This window comes from Polypterus senegalus, unplaced genomic scaffold (genome assembly GCF_016835505.1).
Source record: "Polypterus senegalus isolate Bchr_013 unplaced genomic scaffold, ASM1683550v1 scaffold_3161, whole genome shotgun sequence".
NCBI classification, from domain to species: Eukaryota; Metazoa; Chordata; class Cladistia; order Polypteriformes; family Polypteridae; genus Polypterus; species Polypterus senegalus.
This window is the reverse complement of record NW_024382155.1, coordinates 1-18,213: the sequence shown is the minus strand read 5'-3', so window position 1 is coordinate 18,213 and position 18,213 is coordinate 1. Positions and strand designations below refer to the sequence as shown.

The 18,213-nt window shown below is 39.9% G+C and overlaps 1 protein-coding gene across 1 annotated transcript; it reads left to right on the top strand.

Moving 5' to 3' along the window:
- Positions 1-2,584: 2,584 nt before the first annotated feature.
- LOC120521000 (E3 ubiquitin/ISG15 ligase TRIM25-like) lies at positions 2,585-16,005 on the top strand (the record flags this gene model as incomplete). The annotated part of the gene is made up of 4 exons (XM_039742924.1): positions 2,585-3,163; positions 10,810-10,905; positions 14,566-14,799; positions 15,846-16,005. Coding segments are annotated over exons 1-4 (1,069 nt in total), but the record flags the coding sequence as incomplete, so codon positions are not given.
- Positions 16,006-18,213: the final 2,208 nt, after the last annotated feature.

Below are 18,213 nucleotides of genomic sequence, written 5' to 3'. Positions count from 1 at the left end.
ATGTGCAGTGAAAGGTCCGTAACCTTCACTAATCAGCTCTTAACCCCAATATACAGTAGCTCAGACTAGGTAGATATCAGAATGCGTTTTTTGTTTTAACGTTATTGCCCAAAGTATTTCTGAGCCCTAATAAATCTAAATACCATTAAATGCTTATATGTTTGATGTGCCAGCCTAAGAGCCTGCCCAGTACTCACACTGGCAAAGGCCCTGCCTGCAGTTTGTTTGTCTTCTGTCAGTGAGCGGCTCAGCACCGGCGTTCACAAAACAAGATCTGCCTGTGAAAAGGCTGGCAGGCCAGGGCCCTTCTGCTGACATAAATGGTGTCCTTTTAAAGTTACCTCAGGGCTACACTTTACATAGCTAATAGCACTAAAACTAATAATAAAGCATATTGATCCCTAATTAAAATTCTCAACATTATCCACCTTAATAAAAGGAAAAGTGTCATCTGCATGTTAATTCGGTTCATATGTCTCTCTTATGCCAATAGATGGCACAACACAAACATTTGTAGTAATAAAATTAATAGCATTTGTCACTCCAGCAAATAGTACATCACAAATACTAACACTGCTTTTACGAATTCAACACCAAATGGTGTGTAACAGAGACATCGTGGTAAATTTGTCATTCCAACAGATGGCACATCTCAAACATTAATATGGCTTTTGCAAATCCCATACTAAATTGTATATAACAGAGACATACACATTTATTTGTCATTCCAACATTCTATACATTATATTACTACAAATGTTTGTAATTTGCCATCTGTTTATTAATACATGACTTACATTCCAACAGGTGGTGCACTGCCTATGATAATGCTGAGGTCCACGCTGATCACTTATATTTCATCCCAGATTATTAAATGACACATTCCTTTGACATATCTATACTTTGTCTTTATTTCTTGAGTGACTGAAGTAAATATTAGAGCAACAGATGTTGGAAATGACTGCTTTCTTGCTGAGGGTGTTATCAACGCTGAGAGGTTACACTTGAATAATAATAATAATAATAATAATAATAATAATAATAATAATAATAATTCTTTATATTTTTATTGTGCTGTTCTCACCACTCAAAGCTCTTCTACACAGTGAGTGAGGAGCCACTTCAACCACCACTAATGTGCAGCATCCACCTGATGATGTGACAGCAGCCATTTCTGTGCCAGTATGCTCACAACACATGAGCTATTAGATGGTGAAGTGGTGAGAGAAACAGTCAGCTAATGAGAGACAGGGGACGATTAGGGGCACAATGACAAGGACTTGGAGGGCAATTTAGCAAAGACTTCTTTATGGAGGACACACAGGGATCTTTAATAACCACAGAGAGTCAGGACTTCAGTTTGACGCCTCATCTGAAGGACAGTACCATTTTTACAGCACAGTGTCCAGGTCACTGCACTGGGGCATTGAGATCCACATTCAGACCACCGGGTAAGCCCCCAATTGGCCTCACCAACACCTCTTCCAGCAGACACACAAGCTGTTCCCAGATGGTCTCCAATCCAAGTACTGGCCAGGCCTGAATATGCTTAGGTTGAGGTAGATGACCTGATCTGAAGTGCATGTGGTGTGTCTGCTGGCTACAGAAGAGCAAGGGTGGCAGAAGTAAGACCCCCTTGGTTTGGAAATGGCATAAAACCAAATGTTATATGATTCTTAATGTGCCTCAGAGACATCTGTATATTTGTTATGATGGTGACAGTGAGTCCCAGTGTGGGGCACTAAGAAGTGACAGGCTGGAGGGGTCACTTGGAATGAGTCTGAGGTGGGCTATTACAGAAGGAACTGGCATCAGGGCATCACTTATATCCAATTGTGTGACTCGGATCTGTGTGTGTTAATCGTAGGGTGCAGGAGTAGACGAGCCTGTTCAACAGACTTGATTAAGTCTCATAAATCCTGAGATAAAATGACTTGAATAACCAAGAAAATCTAAAAACTGAGAAGGAGCCGAGAGCGGCGAGCGCCTGCTGTGTGTTACGTGTCTGTCTGTCTGTCTGTCTGTCTGTCTGTTTGTCTGTTATCAGTTTTTAAGATGTTTTCATATTTCTACTATCCTTGTGTTTATTAATGTTTTATATTATTCTGTTTCTTAAACTGAGTGGGCTTCAGTTGGGATCTTTAATGAATAATCTGATAAATTCCTGGAATGGACAAAGAAAAACACAAAAATTCATTATTGATAAGCAGGAGACGATAACTTATTATGGGATGGATAATTTGATTAGTAAATAGGACTAATATGGAGTCTAATGTGGACTGCAGTGTGTAATAAATGAATAAGAAATACGGACGTGAATGACACTTTAGCAGACCCCCTGTGACAGGTCATCTCTTCTTTCACTTGGTGGTCTTCACTCTCTGAGCTCCTGTCTCACATTAACTGTTCACCATCAGTGTCTTCTCAGATGTTCTCTCTGTGAGCTCTCAGCTTTCTCTTTAAATCTCCTCCTCCTCCTCATCCTCCTCACTGACCACAGAAAAACTTTCACTTTCTTTTCTTCACAAGTCACTTCCTTGTCTGTCTGACTGATTCTCTCTGCCTGCCTCTCCTCAGACTGACGATGGCTGAAGCCCAGCTATGTGGATTACAGGACGAGTTCACCTGCTCGGTATGTCTGGACACCCTGACTGACCCCGTCACCATCCCCTGTGGACATAATTTCTGTCTGAAGTGCATCACAAACTACTGGGATCACAGCCAAGAGTGCAGCTGTCCTCAATGCAGAGAAAACTTCACCACGAGGCCTGCTCTACGAAAAAATAATCTGCTGAATGAAGTCATCAAGAAATTAAAGAAGACGACACTCAGTCCTCCTACTCCTCAGAATTATGCCAGCCCTGGAGACGTGGAGTGTGATTTCTGTACTGGTAAGAAGTTCAGAGCGGTGAAGTCCTGTCTAACCTGCATGGCCTCCTACTGTCAGACTCACCTGCAGCCTCACTATGAAGTAGCGGCCTGGAAGGGACACAAGCTGGTTGATCCTGATAGAAATCTGAAGGAGAAACTCTGTCAGAAACATCAGAAAAGTCTGGAGATATTCTGTAAAACTGATGATTCCTGTATCTGCATGATGTGTGTGGTGACTGGACATAATGGGCATAAAATGGTCGAGCTGGAGACGGAAAGAGAAGAAAAGCAGGTGAGTGATGTTTAGTGTTTAATGGAAACTGTTTGAATAACTTTGAGTTAAGGAATTTGTACATTTAATATGACAGAGAAATCTATTCATCTACAGTAAAACTCGATTATCTGTCACTTGATTAACTGTCAGGACTAAATAACAAAACCCAACCTTCTGCACGCCAGCGTCTCCCAATTACTACTGCGAGTTCTGCACATTGGAACAACAGAAATCTCAGTGTCCGTTACGATACCTTCAGCTTTAATAGCGGTTTGTAGCTTTTCTCTTTTGTTATAATTAAACTAAACTACTATGCATTGTTATGGCCTATCAACATATGTGTGTGCTGTTTGAACTTATTAAACGTTTACGAAACATGTGATTTTCTTTATATATTCTGTTATGTCAGGTTGTATTAATATATTGTGGTGTGCAGGCAGCTTGTGATGCTCTCTATGGGGGCAGAAAGGGCGGAAAACTGTAAGTGATGGGACTGGCTGAGGGGCTTCTGTTCTGTGAGGGGCGGACAGGAGAAGTGAGGAGAGAAGGGAAGTTGTGGAGCAGGGATTCAGGAGACAATAAGCAGGAGTGTTTGTGGTGTCAGAAATACACAACGAGAGTGGCAGGAGATAAACTGATCGGTGCGGAAAGCTTTGTTTGATTGTTTAGGAGGTGAGCTCTGTAAGCCAAATCGGAGTGTAAGACAGGACACCGCTTGTGAGGGAACGAAGACTCCACGTTAAACGTAGAAAAATCAAGGGGCCTCATGCATAACGCTGTGCGTAGAATTTGCACTATAACATGACGTAGGCACAAAACACGATATGTGTTTACGCACAGAAATATCCAGATGTAGGATTCTGTGCGTACTACAACTTCAACGTTCTTCTGCTACATAAATCCCAGTCAGCGTGAAAAGTTACGGATGTTCACGCGCCTGCTGTCCCCCCCTAACTCCTCCCAGAATTAAAACTCTTTGAATATGCAAATCAATATAAATAGCCCTTAAGCTCAGCCTTTTGTGAAAAGACAATGGGAAAAGCACGTGGGAAAATATAAGAATTTCAGCGAATACCAAGTGGAGGCAAAGGAAAAACTTACTGTTTGTTGGTTTAAACAGTGGAATAATCAACAAAAAGAAGTTGATCGAGTGACAACGTGTCGGAGAAACTCGAAAGCTCAAGTCCCCAAAGTTGCACAGTGCCCGAAATAAAAAAGAAGTTGTCAGATATCCAAGTCGCCGTGAAAAGTCGAGTCGTAGCCCATCGTCTGAATGTCGTAAGAAAGCTTATTAGGGTACAGAAAATAAAAGTAGGCACACTTTGGGGAAAAAAGCAGGAAATGTCAACTTTAATTTTGAAATTTCCACTTTAATCATGTAGTTTATTTAGTCATTAAAGAAGAACATCATAAACTTCATCTTATAATTGTTTAATTTACTAGTTTCTCAAATCCCATCGTAACTAAAGTAGCACGTTAAATGCTTTGTTTTGTATTTGATCTTCTTTGTGCTCTGTGTGTATGAATCACTACGTGCTTCTTAATCGGGCTTTCTCTTCCTCCGACAGGACACAGAATCCATTACATTCGTGATATTACAGCTCTCTGAATAATTAAAATACTGAGATGAATACGTGATATGTTTTTCATGATGATAGGATTTAAAGCACGTTATTAAACATGGGAACACGGTGGCGGTACTGTCTCTTTCAAACATACTAACACCCAATTCCTGTCCTTACTTTTCTTCCTCCAAATACCCAATCACCACACAATCAGCTCTGTAATGGACGTTAAGCTGTCTGTAAGCTTAGAATGAAGATTCTTCAAAACTTTTAAGGAACATTGAAATATCTTCATAGTTCGTGTTTAATTATTCTATCCATCTCTCCTTCCAGCATACAGCAATCAATCAGGATCAATCTGTGAACTAGCTAGCGCTGCATCACCTCACATGTTTAATTATTAACAATACAGATTATTTAAATGAAGTTAGTTTTATCTGTATAATATAATCAACATATTTTGCTGCATTTTATCTTAAAAATGATATCGTCATCATATGTAAATATGCGCTTTATAAAGCGACGTAGACTGTGTAATATTATAACTGTATCTCAAGTTTACAGTGAGGTGATTGTACTTATAAGTACAGACAGTTCTACAAAGAGCACTTGATGGACTGATTGAGTGCGTTTAGAGTTCTTGGGATGAAACTGTTTGTGAACCGCAAGGTCCGTACAGGAAAGGTTCTGAAGCGTTTTGCCGTGGCTGAGGCAGCGTGTGCTTGATGCTGCGTCCTGATAATTAATCTTTCCGATCAGCTGCTGCTGTGATTCCCCACTCAGATACAGTGATATAAATACTCCGAGTGGTGCAGTGAGAGTGATATGGAAAAAGATGATCCGCTGTGGCAACTCCTAACGGGAGCAACTGAAAGAAGAAGAAGAAGGTGCAGTGAGAGTAACAAGGCTAAAGAAGTTACGGTAATTGGAATACTATTGCTATTCCCTGGACCATTATGTTGTTATAGGTTAATTACAATCAGATGCATTAAACTAATAAACAATATGCGGTTAGTTTCAGTGTACTTATAAAGTCGCGTCAGGAATGTGCATCTAAGAAAGAAAGAAAAACCACACAGGAACAGTAGCACTGCTTTGACGCTGGTAACGCAAGTCTGCAAAACCGGCGGAGAACGTGCCTCTGACAGGGTATGAGGTACCGTGGAAAAGTGCATAGCTTTACACCAAGTGTAGGGTTTATACATCGTGGTTTGAATGTGTAAATGTTTTTACGCAACATTTCTGTGTGTACGCACAGTTTATACATGAGGCCCCAGTACTTCTGAGTTGTATTTGCTTACTACGCTGGTCATTATAATATTATAAAAATTAATTAATTTTGTTAATATAGTTTTTTACGACTGTTTGCTACACTAATGTACTGTATGTCATTTTTAAAGTAGCTGCTCTGTTATCTGTCTTTTCTCTTATCCATCACAGCCTCGGTCCTGATCCCTGACTGATAATCGCGGTTTTACTGGACCTTATAAACCTGATGTTTCACGTTCAGAGCATTGGCTGCTGGAGTCCATCCTGGTGAGACTGGTGCAAGTCATGAAACAGCTCAGGATGAGATTCCCAAGATGGCCCACAAACACCTGAGTTCTCTCCTCACAGCCAGCTGAGTTTCTTTCTGCTCTGATCAGTTTCTCTTTTGAGATTCTAAGGCAGTGGGAGGCCAACTATAGCCTGCTGTCTAGAAATGTCCACTGGCAGGGGTGCGAGCGTCACATGGGCTACGTGTAGAAATGTCTGACATTCGGACCCTCCTGAGGTGTTCTTAACAAGATGATGTTACCGTTGGCTGATGTAAGCGTAGTAAGTGAGCATACAATGTCATCCTAAACGTAATTCAACAGAAGGTCTGACACGTCAATAGAAACACTCTGTACTGCTGACACTTACACGCTGAGTGTGCTTAGCTGCTCGTCTGCCTTTGTGGTGTTTGTCCATTTTTAAAGAATCGGAGTTTGTATTTGGCTGATCTCAGGGCTGTTTAAGAGACACATTATTGTCACATGTCAATCTGTATTGTACTCCAGAGTTAAGTCTACGATTCTTACAATAAGTTCAGCTCAGTAATGTCAATATACTATTCATGTGTAGATTTTCTGTGTTTAATGATATAACTCATCAGGCTCTTCATTAGTGATTAGACATCATGTTATTTAGTGGAGCAGTAAGGACATTTTGAATGTCAAACCCCTGAGTGATAATCCCACCACGTGTATGATTATGACAAAGACTCTGAGCTTTCATATTTGGTAAAACCCTAACAAGTCCAGCAGGAGTGTAAAGAACTTACTAGAAGTGTAAGTCTGACCATCTAAGCCAAATTTAAAATCCCCCATCACCACTACACAACCTCAATGTACAGTAAGTTCAGACACTTAACTTCAGTCCACCATTTAGTGTTTCTTTAAATAAAGGACTAGTGTCACATCGGCTCTGCCAGGTCACAGTAAGTGACACAATTGTGGCAGAGTCCTCGCTGGAATATTAAAAGAGCTCGGCTCACAGGTGAACACACGTTTAGAAACCAACATCTCAAAAAAAATGAAGTCTATGAAGTGGCCTGATATTTTTCAGTTTACTATAAATCAGGTCACTAATATCGACATCTAATTTTTGATCTCTTTATGTTTTCTGTTGTTTGGCTATCACTTGATTTGGATTGATTTACATAAATCAGTTCTTCAGATGTCCCTGAAAGCAGACATGTAATTGTAGGACAGACTGGCACTGCTTGGTCAGAAGTCTTTTTCTTAAGCTGCCACCTCCTGCCCCTCTTTTATTGACTTGTACCTTCAGCTCAGATGTCAGTTCACTTCACCAGGACTCTCCTCGACAGTTTTGGGTGTCATCTGATCAGTCTGATCAACCACAGCAAATGACACCCAGCGATGTCTCAGTATGTCACTCTTTATCAGTTTGTGACTGAAGAAGGAGCCAAAACTCAACTTGATGGACAACACTTAGCAGGAATTAGCAGTAAAAAGGTTGGATTTCTGTTCATCCAAGACACCCACAGCAGCAAGTCCACTCCGTCCTTTATAACCCTTTGTAAGCACTAAACCTCTGATCTCTGCCCTTGGATTATCTTCTGCCCTGTAGTAAGACCCTTATTGTGGCCATCACAAAGGCTAAATGATCTCTTCTGCTCCAAACAGTAATGTAGTGCCAGACGGTAAAAGCTGAAGACCACTGTAATGGAGTTGAACGTTGGGGTTCCATTCAGTCCTGACTTGATAAAGGAAAGCAAGGTTCACAAGTAAGAGAGACCACCTCTAAAATCTGTAGAATTACTGAAGGAGGACGTCAACCAGCAGTTGTACATTTTTTTGCCACTAAAAGATAACCAGTAACTGTGAAACCTCAAAGACTTTAAACTGCAGAACAACTCAGTCACAGGAGAAAAGGACAAGAGAGAGAAAAGAATCTGTTAGAAAAAAGACAAAGCAAACTGAATGTTCTTAAATGTGTGACAGAGGAAGCTCTTCATGGACACAACAATCTGGACAAAGCGTCACCTCCACCTGAGTGACCATAAACCAAGTCAGGAGTTCACCTGCTCGAGTCTGAGAACTTCTGACTGTGAATCGGTAGTTAAGATAAAGCCATGGGGTGAATTCTGGGAGTTGACATCACCATAACTGTGTGAAGGAGAAGGCTTAGCTGTTGTGAGGGTCTCTTCATAAATTCAGTAAGAAAACTAAAGTGGACTTGAATCACCCACCTGCACAACTCTGAGCTGACCCCTTAACAGGGATGGCTGGGTGGTCTTGAAGGCTCTGGTGAAACCAAAACACATAAACATAATAAACATCTCTCTATTATAAGAGACGAGACATGATATTTCTGAAGAGACTTTTTAGAAGTCCAGAGAGACAGATTTAAGATCCACAAGATGGAGACTCTGGCCATTTCGAAAGTCAACAAAAATGAAAGTAAAGATCACATTCACACAAACAAACTGAAATTATTACTCGGTGAAATAACAGAACAGTGAAAAGAGATTGAATATATTGTTTGGATTGAAACTTTAAGTCGGAGACTTGTAGATCGTCTAATTTGTGTTACCATCAGGGACAAGTAGTGTTTCTTCCCAATGAAGAGGCCTCTCTGCAAGAATGAAAAGATTTGTGGTTTGGTGAAAGTGAAATCCACGTCGCGGTCACACTTGGGTCACAGAGTAGCACAGATATAGAGGAGAATTTAGAGACAAACGTTATTCAGACACTTCAAACAAACATAAGTCTCTTTCAGGAGTGAATTGAGCTCTGTGTGTAGTCGGAGGGGACAGTTCCGTCTCTCAATTGGAAGAATAGAAAATCTTCCTGTTCATAGGGACACACCTTGGGAGCGGGACCCCCAGAGGAGCTGAGGATGTCTGGGGAGGAAGAGAGACAAGGCAGTGAGACAAAAGACAGGTGCTCTTAAGCCTTTAAAATGTTTTTTTGAATGGTGAGGAGGAAGAATATAGGGGAGTGGTGGAAAGCTTTGCTGGGTGGTGTGAGCAGAATAATTTACAGTTAAACATCACAAAGACAAAGGAACTGGTGGTGGACTTTAGGAAGCGGGCTCCTCCTCCCACCCCTTTCACTATCATAGGAACTAAAGTTGAAGTAGTTGAGGACTATAGGTACCTGGGAGTACACATTGACAATAAACTTGACTGGTCCAAGAACACAGACACTGTGCTCAAGAAAGGGAAGAGCTGGCTCTACCTAATGAGGAGGTTTAGGTCATTTAATGTATGCAGGAAAATGCTGACAATGTTTTATCACTCTGTGATGGAGAGTGTGGTGTGGTGTTTTATTGCAGCTGTGAGCTGGGGCAGTGCAGTGAAGAAGACAGCTGATCACAACAGGCTGAACAAGCTGATTAAAAAGGCTGGTTCTGTCCTAGGCATCAAACTAGAGGATCTGATGGAGGTGTCAGAGAGGAGAATGCTGATAAAGCTCCCTAGTGTCATGGACAACCCCTCTCAACCCATGCACGCCTCCTTGAGGAACCATCAGAGCACACACAGTAAAAGACTCATTGCCCCCAAATCCAGAACTGAACACCACAGGAGATCTTTTCTACCTTTGGCAATAAGGCTTTATAACTCCTCTTCGTTCTGTAGGTGATCTTTTCAGCCTTTGTGGCAGTATGTTAGTCCCATTATGTCATCACAAGCGGCTAGCTCATTTTACTGAGGCACAAGTACTAAGTCACTTTTAATTGTCATATTCTTGTTATATGCTTTCGTATTTTGTTATTTGCACAATTACTATTTTTCTCTTTTTAAATCTTTATTGTATTATCTTTGTTTCTCTTGTTGCACTGAACATGCCAATGACATAAGAATTTCCCTCGGGATGAATAAAGTGCTTATCTTATCTTATTTTATCTTAAATGTTTGAAGTTCCGCAAGAACCAAACCTAGGGGGGCGAGCAAAGCGAGTAGTCGGCAGATCTCCTTAGTTTTATTAAAAGTAATGATCTGTCACGTAAACAAAATATCTGAGGTAAGTAATATATAATAAATATCATTTCTGAGATTTAGAATTCCTTGTAGTTGCTTTCATCGTAAATTCAACAGAATCTTTTGTGTATTTCAGTATCTTACTCGACTGCAGAAAATGACAACAGCAGACAACGTCCTCACATGTCCGACTCAGGATAACAAATGGCCTTGTAGATCCTATAATTACTGACATGACGAGTTTTAAGTCCTCCTGGCCTTTCAACAGTTTCTTTACTTTACACTCCAGTTTGTTTTTATTATTTTTGGTGTTGTGTGAACTTCACATTTCGCAGTTTGTTGATGTGATGTCTTCTAAACGTCAAGAACTAATTCACACACCAGTGTGCCTTCAAAATGTCTTGTTTGTTTGACGCATTCTTCAAGCCCAAACTCAATCTTACGTCAATTAAATTAAACCTTTCTTTTAATCTTTATTGTCATTCCTGTTTGTTAAATCAAATCTAAGTTGTGTCATGAAATGTCAAACAAATGTGTTGTGAAAATATTAGGAGTCAGAAAGAGAAGAAATCACAAAGTGAACGTGAATTCTGATCTGACCACGCATGTCCTCTTGTGTGTAAAAACAGAAACAGCTGGGGGTGACACTGAGTGACATCAAAAGGGGACTTGAGGAGAGAGAGAAGACACTGAAGGAGACGAGGAGGGCGATGGACGAGATGAAGGTGAGTGAAACAGAAAGACATCACTTCATATCAAAGAGAGGAGAAATAAATGAGAACTTGATGAGCAGCAGAGCTTCACTGGTGATGATGAGTAGGGACACGAGCAGGGAGAGTTAGAGAAGACGTGTTGTGGTGTCCTTCATGGCCTTTATCTGTTGACAGAATCCGAGGTGTTTCTCAGTGGAGACTCAGATAGCATCACCCTAAAGTCCTCTGATATTCCATCAACTGCTTAAAGGGGACTTAACTCTACTGACAGAAACTCACACTGAAGGTCGACGCTGATGTTCTGAATTAGATCAGCGGGCACAACGTCCATTAATGGACTAAGTTGTTTTTATTTTTAAAATATCATTGCATGCAATCAGTTTCAACTTATACAACAAATGATTTTCAAAGTCAAAATAAAAAATAATAAAAAAAAATCAGAAAGTTAAAACAGAAATCTAAACAAACAAAAAAAATTAAAAGATACCAAACAGGATTTACGCTGCAGCCAAGAAAAAGAGAGAAGAGCTGAGAACTGGGCCAAAATTCCTGATAATTTAAAATAGATAGATAAAAAAAATAAATAAATAAAAAGTCAGAATTTCCTTTTCCCCTGCTATGGTTGCTTATTTTAAAGTTTTATTAATTAGATCTTGCCATATTTTAAAAAGGTTTTGAACAGATCTTCTAACTGAGAATTTTTTTTTTTTTTTTAATGACAAACATCAGTGACTCAGTTACTTATCACAGGTGGGCTGGGGGTCTTCAAGTTTAACAGCACAAGACTACAAGCTCACAATGTGGTAAAGGCAGTTACAGTCAATGTGTCCTCCTCCACTTTAGGCCCCTCTGGTAGCGCACCAACCACAGCTGTTAGTGAGTTAGGAGTGATTTTAACTCCACTGCTGTCTGATAAAACATGCAAACATTTTGGCCCTAAATGATTTTACATATGGAGCAGGTGTGTATTCTATGCATGACTGACATCCACTCCTTTTCTGAGATATTCATTAAAAATTCCTTTTCCCACCGTATCCTATGACCCTTAAAGGGGAGATTCTTTGAAATGTTTTTATATGTTGCTGAGATGCTGTCTGACTCCTTAGGACTGATCAGGAATTCTTCTGGAAAAGAAATCGGTGGGAGGTGTGGAATATTGGGTAGGTTATTTAGGTAGATTTTTGTTGTCTGTTGCTTCTGTTAACTTTGCTAATAATGGTGGAGCTAACTTAGTTGAAAACGTCTTTATAAAATTCCACTAGGTGCCATCAGGGCCTGTTGTTTTCCCACTTTGGAGTGAGTTTAAAGCATCCAGTAGTTCTGAGATTGTCAGAGGTTTGTCCAGTTCCTCTTCACTAATAGTGTACAGCTGTTGTCTTTGTTTTACATCAAAGAACTCCTCAGACTGTGTCTCGTCTTCTTTAAACTGAGTAGAATATGAAGATTTATAGACTTGCTTAATGTGTGTTATATATGTTAGGCTTAATTAATTTATCTGCAGTTGCGCTGGTAATTTCTGTTATTGCATTGCAAATTCCTGCTTGTTGATTGCTGAGCTAAGATCTTATTAGCCTTCTCTCCATGTTCACCGTAATGATGTTGTGATTTAAAAATGGGTAGTTCAGGCTCTTTTGTTATGAAGATATAAATTCTAATTTGAGAGCCTGTCTTTTCCTGTTAAATACCGCATTTGGAGAGATAGGATATTCTTGATTTATTCTGTTGTAATGGCCTTCTCTTGTTCATTGTGGTATTTCTCAGTTTTATTTGGCTCCAGAGCTTAAAGATCTCCACTGTTTGACTGGGTGCAGAGTTTACATAATGTAAACCTTCAAATGTTTTACTTCACTGATAATATTTTATTACAAAGGGCAGTAAGGTTGTCCAGTGGTGGCATATGCTGAATCTCAGATCCACTTTCCTCCATTAACTTTCGTGTGGAGTTTACACATTCTTCCAGTATCTCAGTGAGTTTCTAACAGTTATTCCAGATCTTCCACCACATCCTCGCATTTCAGTTTGGTTAATTGTCTGAAACCCCAAATTGGTTTCCATTGTGATCACTATTGTAGCTCTAACCCTGTCTATGGCAGCACACTCTCTGATGCCTATTTCTGCCAGGATTCATTTATGTGAAAGTTCTCATCCAGCAGAGTCAGAACTCTTCACACTCATTTCTGTACCAAGACACAGTTTCATTGTGAATGTGCTCTGCGAATTTGTTATGTTACTGTGCTCTTTTAGTTGTGCCTTATGCTTTTGTTATTTTCTGGATTTTTGTGATTTTCTGGACTCTTTGAGGGACATTATCTATCTATCTATCTATCTATCTATCTATCTATCTATCTATCTATCTATCTATCTATCTATCTATCTATCTATCTATCTATCTATCTATTTCCTCAGTCTTATGTGTGGCATATGCTGAACTTCTCATCACTTTGTCACTAATGCTCCTCAGCTTTTTACCAAAGTCTTTAAATTGTTCTGCAGTACTGGTGGTCTGATCCATCCACTTGTAATTGTTCACTTAAAACTGGTCACATGTGACAATGACAACTGGATCCATCCTTCGCTACTCGAGCCAGGCGCCTATCCACCCAACCAGGGAGGCTTTACACATGTGCATCAAAAGGCAAAACATCATATGAGACTCTCTGTATCTGGAGTAAAGCTTCATCTAAATTCCCTAATTATAAATCTCATGTTATCATTTCTTCCTCATTCTAGTGGCTGGTTATGAGTTGACCTTTTAGGTTTTCTCATCCTTGCCTTCTGTCACAGAGTTATGTGAGTCACTGTCCAGATGTGCAAAGTTCTGAAAACAGCAGAACACCTCCATTTTTGGGGTTGATGATCCTGGACAGAAGCCACCTTTTACCTCACATTTACTTCCCACATAGTAACACTCAGTCAGGTGTCATCATATAAGTATGAGTCATAGTTGCAATAGCAAATTAATTAGCAATAATGCAAAGTTCATAAATGAAGTAGAACTACATCAGATATGGAAATAAAGACTCACAACTCTGAGCTTTACAATGAAAAAGAGATGAAAGAAGTTAAGTATGCAAAGATTTCATGAAATTAAAGGAAATCTGAATTCCCCTAACCAACACCTAGACCCTCTTGTTTGATATCTCCATCTCACAGGTCTGACACGATGATGTCTGACACCTCAAACTAGAAATTGTTTTATTTTAACACAATTACCATCTAACACACAAGTTAACTCCTCTTTACAAATTCTTCTTCTTCTTCTTCTTCTTCTTCTTCTTCTTCTTCTTCTTCTTCTTCTTCTTCTTCTTCTTCTTCTTCTTCTTCTTCTTCTTCTTCTTCTTTATTCCTGGTGTTGTTGTCCTACTCAACTCCTAACCTCAGTCTGAGTGGGAGATGCCATTTTTAAAGGCAGAATTTTATACAAACTGTCAGGTCAAATGGAGTCCTCACAAGACAGTAGAGGTGTCCCCAGCAGCTCCTGTCAATGGCTCTCAAGATCCTTCACAAGGAAGCCTTTCATGACTGCGTATCTCATAAAGTCCTGCAGTTTCCTTAATAGCAGTTTCAGCAGAGTGATGATGTTACTCAACATAATGGAGGGAAAATATTGTTTTGGTTATTGGTTATTCTTATCAGGTGACTCAATTCTAAATCTTTATCCAATTTATTCAGATGTCTGTGGTAAAAGAGGTGGAAGAAAATGAGAAGAGCTTCACTGCTCTAATACGTTGCATTGAGGAAGCCCACAGGAAACTGACTGAGAGGATCAGAGAACAAGAAAAGAGAGAAATGGAAAAGGCTGAAGGAGTCGTGAAGCAACTGGAGAACAAGATTAAAGAGCTGAAGAGGAGAGAATCTGAGCTGAAGGAGCTTTCAGAGACCAAGGACCATCTACACTTCCTGCAGGTGAGAGCGACACTTCACAGGGAGTTTAATCAGACTGGGATGTGTGGGACCTGAGAACATTTAGAGAGAAATTAAAAAAATCTGAGGAGTTTGTACAACATAACAAGAACAGGCCATTCAGCCCAACACAGATCGTCTTTTCATATTTCCTCAACATTTCCAATATTGTTTTTACAAATATCTCAAAGTTGGTAATTTCAACTACATAATAAATTGATGAATCTACAGCTGTCTGTATGAAAAAGTGAATTTTTTATGAAGTGTAAAAGATGACATCTAATAAAAGATGGTGCCAACTCTTCAGCCAGGCTACCTTCTGATGTCCTTCAGCATTTCCTCACAGCTCAGACACCACAGTCCAGTCTCGTCTCTCATCTTTTTCGTGTGTGTTTTTCTCTCACACTCCACACAATAGTCCTGATGTCGACTGTGTTTCACAGACATTATGGAGATTCTCTTCTTGATTTACACTCCACACATGGTGGTGGCTACATAACTCAGCTTGCCGTAGCTTTCTCTCTTTTGTATGATTGATTATGATGATGATGATGATGATGATGAGTATGATGTTGATGATGGTGATGAAGAATCAAGGGCTCCTAGGATTTCCTCACACGTCAAACTTATGAGCTGCAGACTTTCAATTGTATAATCATATTAAAGAGCTTTCTCCTAACATGTGTTAGTCTTTACATTTAATTTCATTAAGTTTGTCTCAGAACCATAAAATGCCTTGTTTTGTGTGCCAAGTCAATTCTGGACCCACCTGCCCTCTCAGTCACTTTATCTTGACTCTCCTCTCATGGAGTCCTGTGTGAAAAGCTCATTGATTGTTAAGGTTGATAATCTCTGATGCTCCACTACACTCCACCAAATATTCTCTCCTAAATAACCAACAAGTCAATGGCAGTCGTTCTCACAATCTAAACACACGCTGACTGCCCACCACACTGATCCTTAATTCAGAAAAGCCCCCTCTTATCAGCATTACATACTTTTTAATGTCTCCTTTCATAAATCTCGTCCCCTCTTCTCTCCTCATGCAGACTTTCTCCTCTTGCTGTGTCCTTCCTGCTGATGGAGACTCGCTGAGCTTCACTGTCACCGCTGATTTCTCATCTGAGGACATGAGAAAGGAGCTGTCAGGTCTGACAAAGAGTCTGGAGAAGATCAGCCAGTGGGTCATCATGACAAGGACTCCATCAGGTACAGGTGACATTATGTTTGTTATTGAAGTCCATTAGAAGGACCAGAGTGACAATAAGTGGACACTGAAGAAGGACTGCTCTTTAACATTTATCTGCCATCCTTTTCTGTTTACTCTTTTTTACTATATAGTGCCTTTCACAGTCATTTGCTGAGTGATAACAAACTCTCTAAATAATCAGCTGTGTTTAATCAGATGTTTTAGAATTGTAACTTGAAATGTTACACTCCTTATAGTGTTTCCATATACTCTGTGAAGTATCAAAGGCTGTCAAGTTAAAGTCACTTGTGAGTCTGAGCTCCGTCTTCCTCAGTCACAGATCTGTAATGAAAACCCACTTCTGGTGACATTTTATAGTGGTGTCACTGAAGAGTCGGAGCTTAATAAGTGGAAGTGACGTCACTCGTCTTGTGGCCTGTGAACTCATTGAAGTGAGGACGTTAGCAGGAGCAGCGCCCTAATGACTCAGGGTGGGATTTCTTAATTAGATGGAGCCCTGAAGATGTGAAGAACTGTACCTGCTTGTCAATATGAATAAAATACAGAATGTTTATGACATTGTATGTCAGCACGAACACCAAGACATGAGGTTCAAGGGACCTTCTGAAGACCTCTGTAATCAAATTTTGGTGAGGCAAAGATCAGAGCCAAGGGATAAAGCCATTTGTAAATCTTTGAGTATTACCAGGAGCACAGCAGCCTCAAGATTTGGGGAATGGAAAAGTTTGGGAACACCAGGACACTTTCTAGAAATGGCCAGTCTGAGTAACTGGGAAGGAATGGCGTTTGCCAGGAGGTGACCAAGAACCTAATGGTCACTAAAACCAAACTTTAGAAGTCCTCTGCTGAAATGAGAGAAACTGTTTGACAGAAACACCATCTCAGCAGTGCTCTACAAATCAAGCGTTTATGGTAGAGCGGCCAGGGTGAAGATACTCTCAAGTAAAAGACAAATGACAGCCTGAGAGCATCAAGGGAAACATTCAAAGATTTAATGAGGCAAACATGGACCTCTTTAGAAAGAAGACCAAGCAGAATGTCTGGTGAGGACCAGGCACTGCTTACCACCTGCCTAATGCCATCTCTACAGTGAAGATGGTGGTGACAGGATGAGGCTATGGGGACAGAGTGACAGGTCAGAACTGAAGGGAGAAAAAGTTCAGTCAAATACAGAGAGGAGCTGAATTAAGTGTCTGAATACTTCTAGGAAGGAGACATTTCAGTTTTGTTTTATAATAAATGTGCAGACCTTCCTGAAGACCTGCGCTCACTTTGTCATTATGGGTTACTGACTGTAGACGGATGAGCACAAAAGGCACTGAACAAAATTCCCTGCTTTATGCTGAACCTCGGCAAGACACGCCCCACAAGACTACTGCGCATGCACAGCGTTTTGTTCCTGAATTGTAACGCTCACAGTCTCTTCCTGCTTGTTTGCGTTTTTCAAGTTACAGTTTGCTGTTACCTTTTGTAACTGTGTGTTGTGCGTTTCTGACAAAATAAGTCTTTTCCTTTTTGCAGCGTTCACTTTAACCTAACATCTTAGTTAAAGTTGCAACTTATATTGACGGTCAGTTCATGTATAAAAAAGCGCTATTATGGTATGTTTGCTGTTTGCGAATGAACATATTGATAAGTCTGTGCACTGTTGACCTTAGGGGAGAGATGCGCTGTATTTTACTTCATTTCGGGACGTTAAAATGTGTTGATTCTTACAGTATTAAACGTAAAGGTTTTTTTTTTTTTTTTAAGCGAATGCTGTCTTGTAGGGAGGAATATCTCGGAAAAATTAAATAAACAAATAAATGCAAATAAATAAAAGTACTGTGAAATGTGAGCATAAATAAATAAATGTGTCAGGAAATATGTTTTTGTTGCTTATTTATTTCATTTTGTCCGTAACATTCCTCAAACCATCATGAAATACGATTTGAAATAAAACTGTCACTTTCACTCGTCAAAGTTGAGAGGGTGGGCTCTAACACCCCCTCTAGTTACTGATTGGTGAATCGATAGCACATTAATTAGAAAATTGTTTACTACTGCCGATGAAATGGATTCTGCCGAAGATATTACGTATTTCAGAGAGAGAATTGAAGATTTATCGGAAGAAATTGAAATGTTGTTACAATGTTTGCCACTGATCAGAGTTGTAAAGTTGTTTGGAAAAGTAGCTGCGAATCTGCACCTGACTTTATACTGTAAAA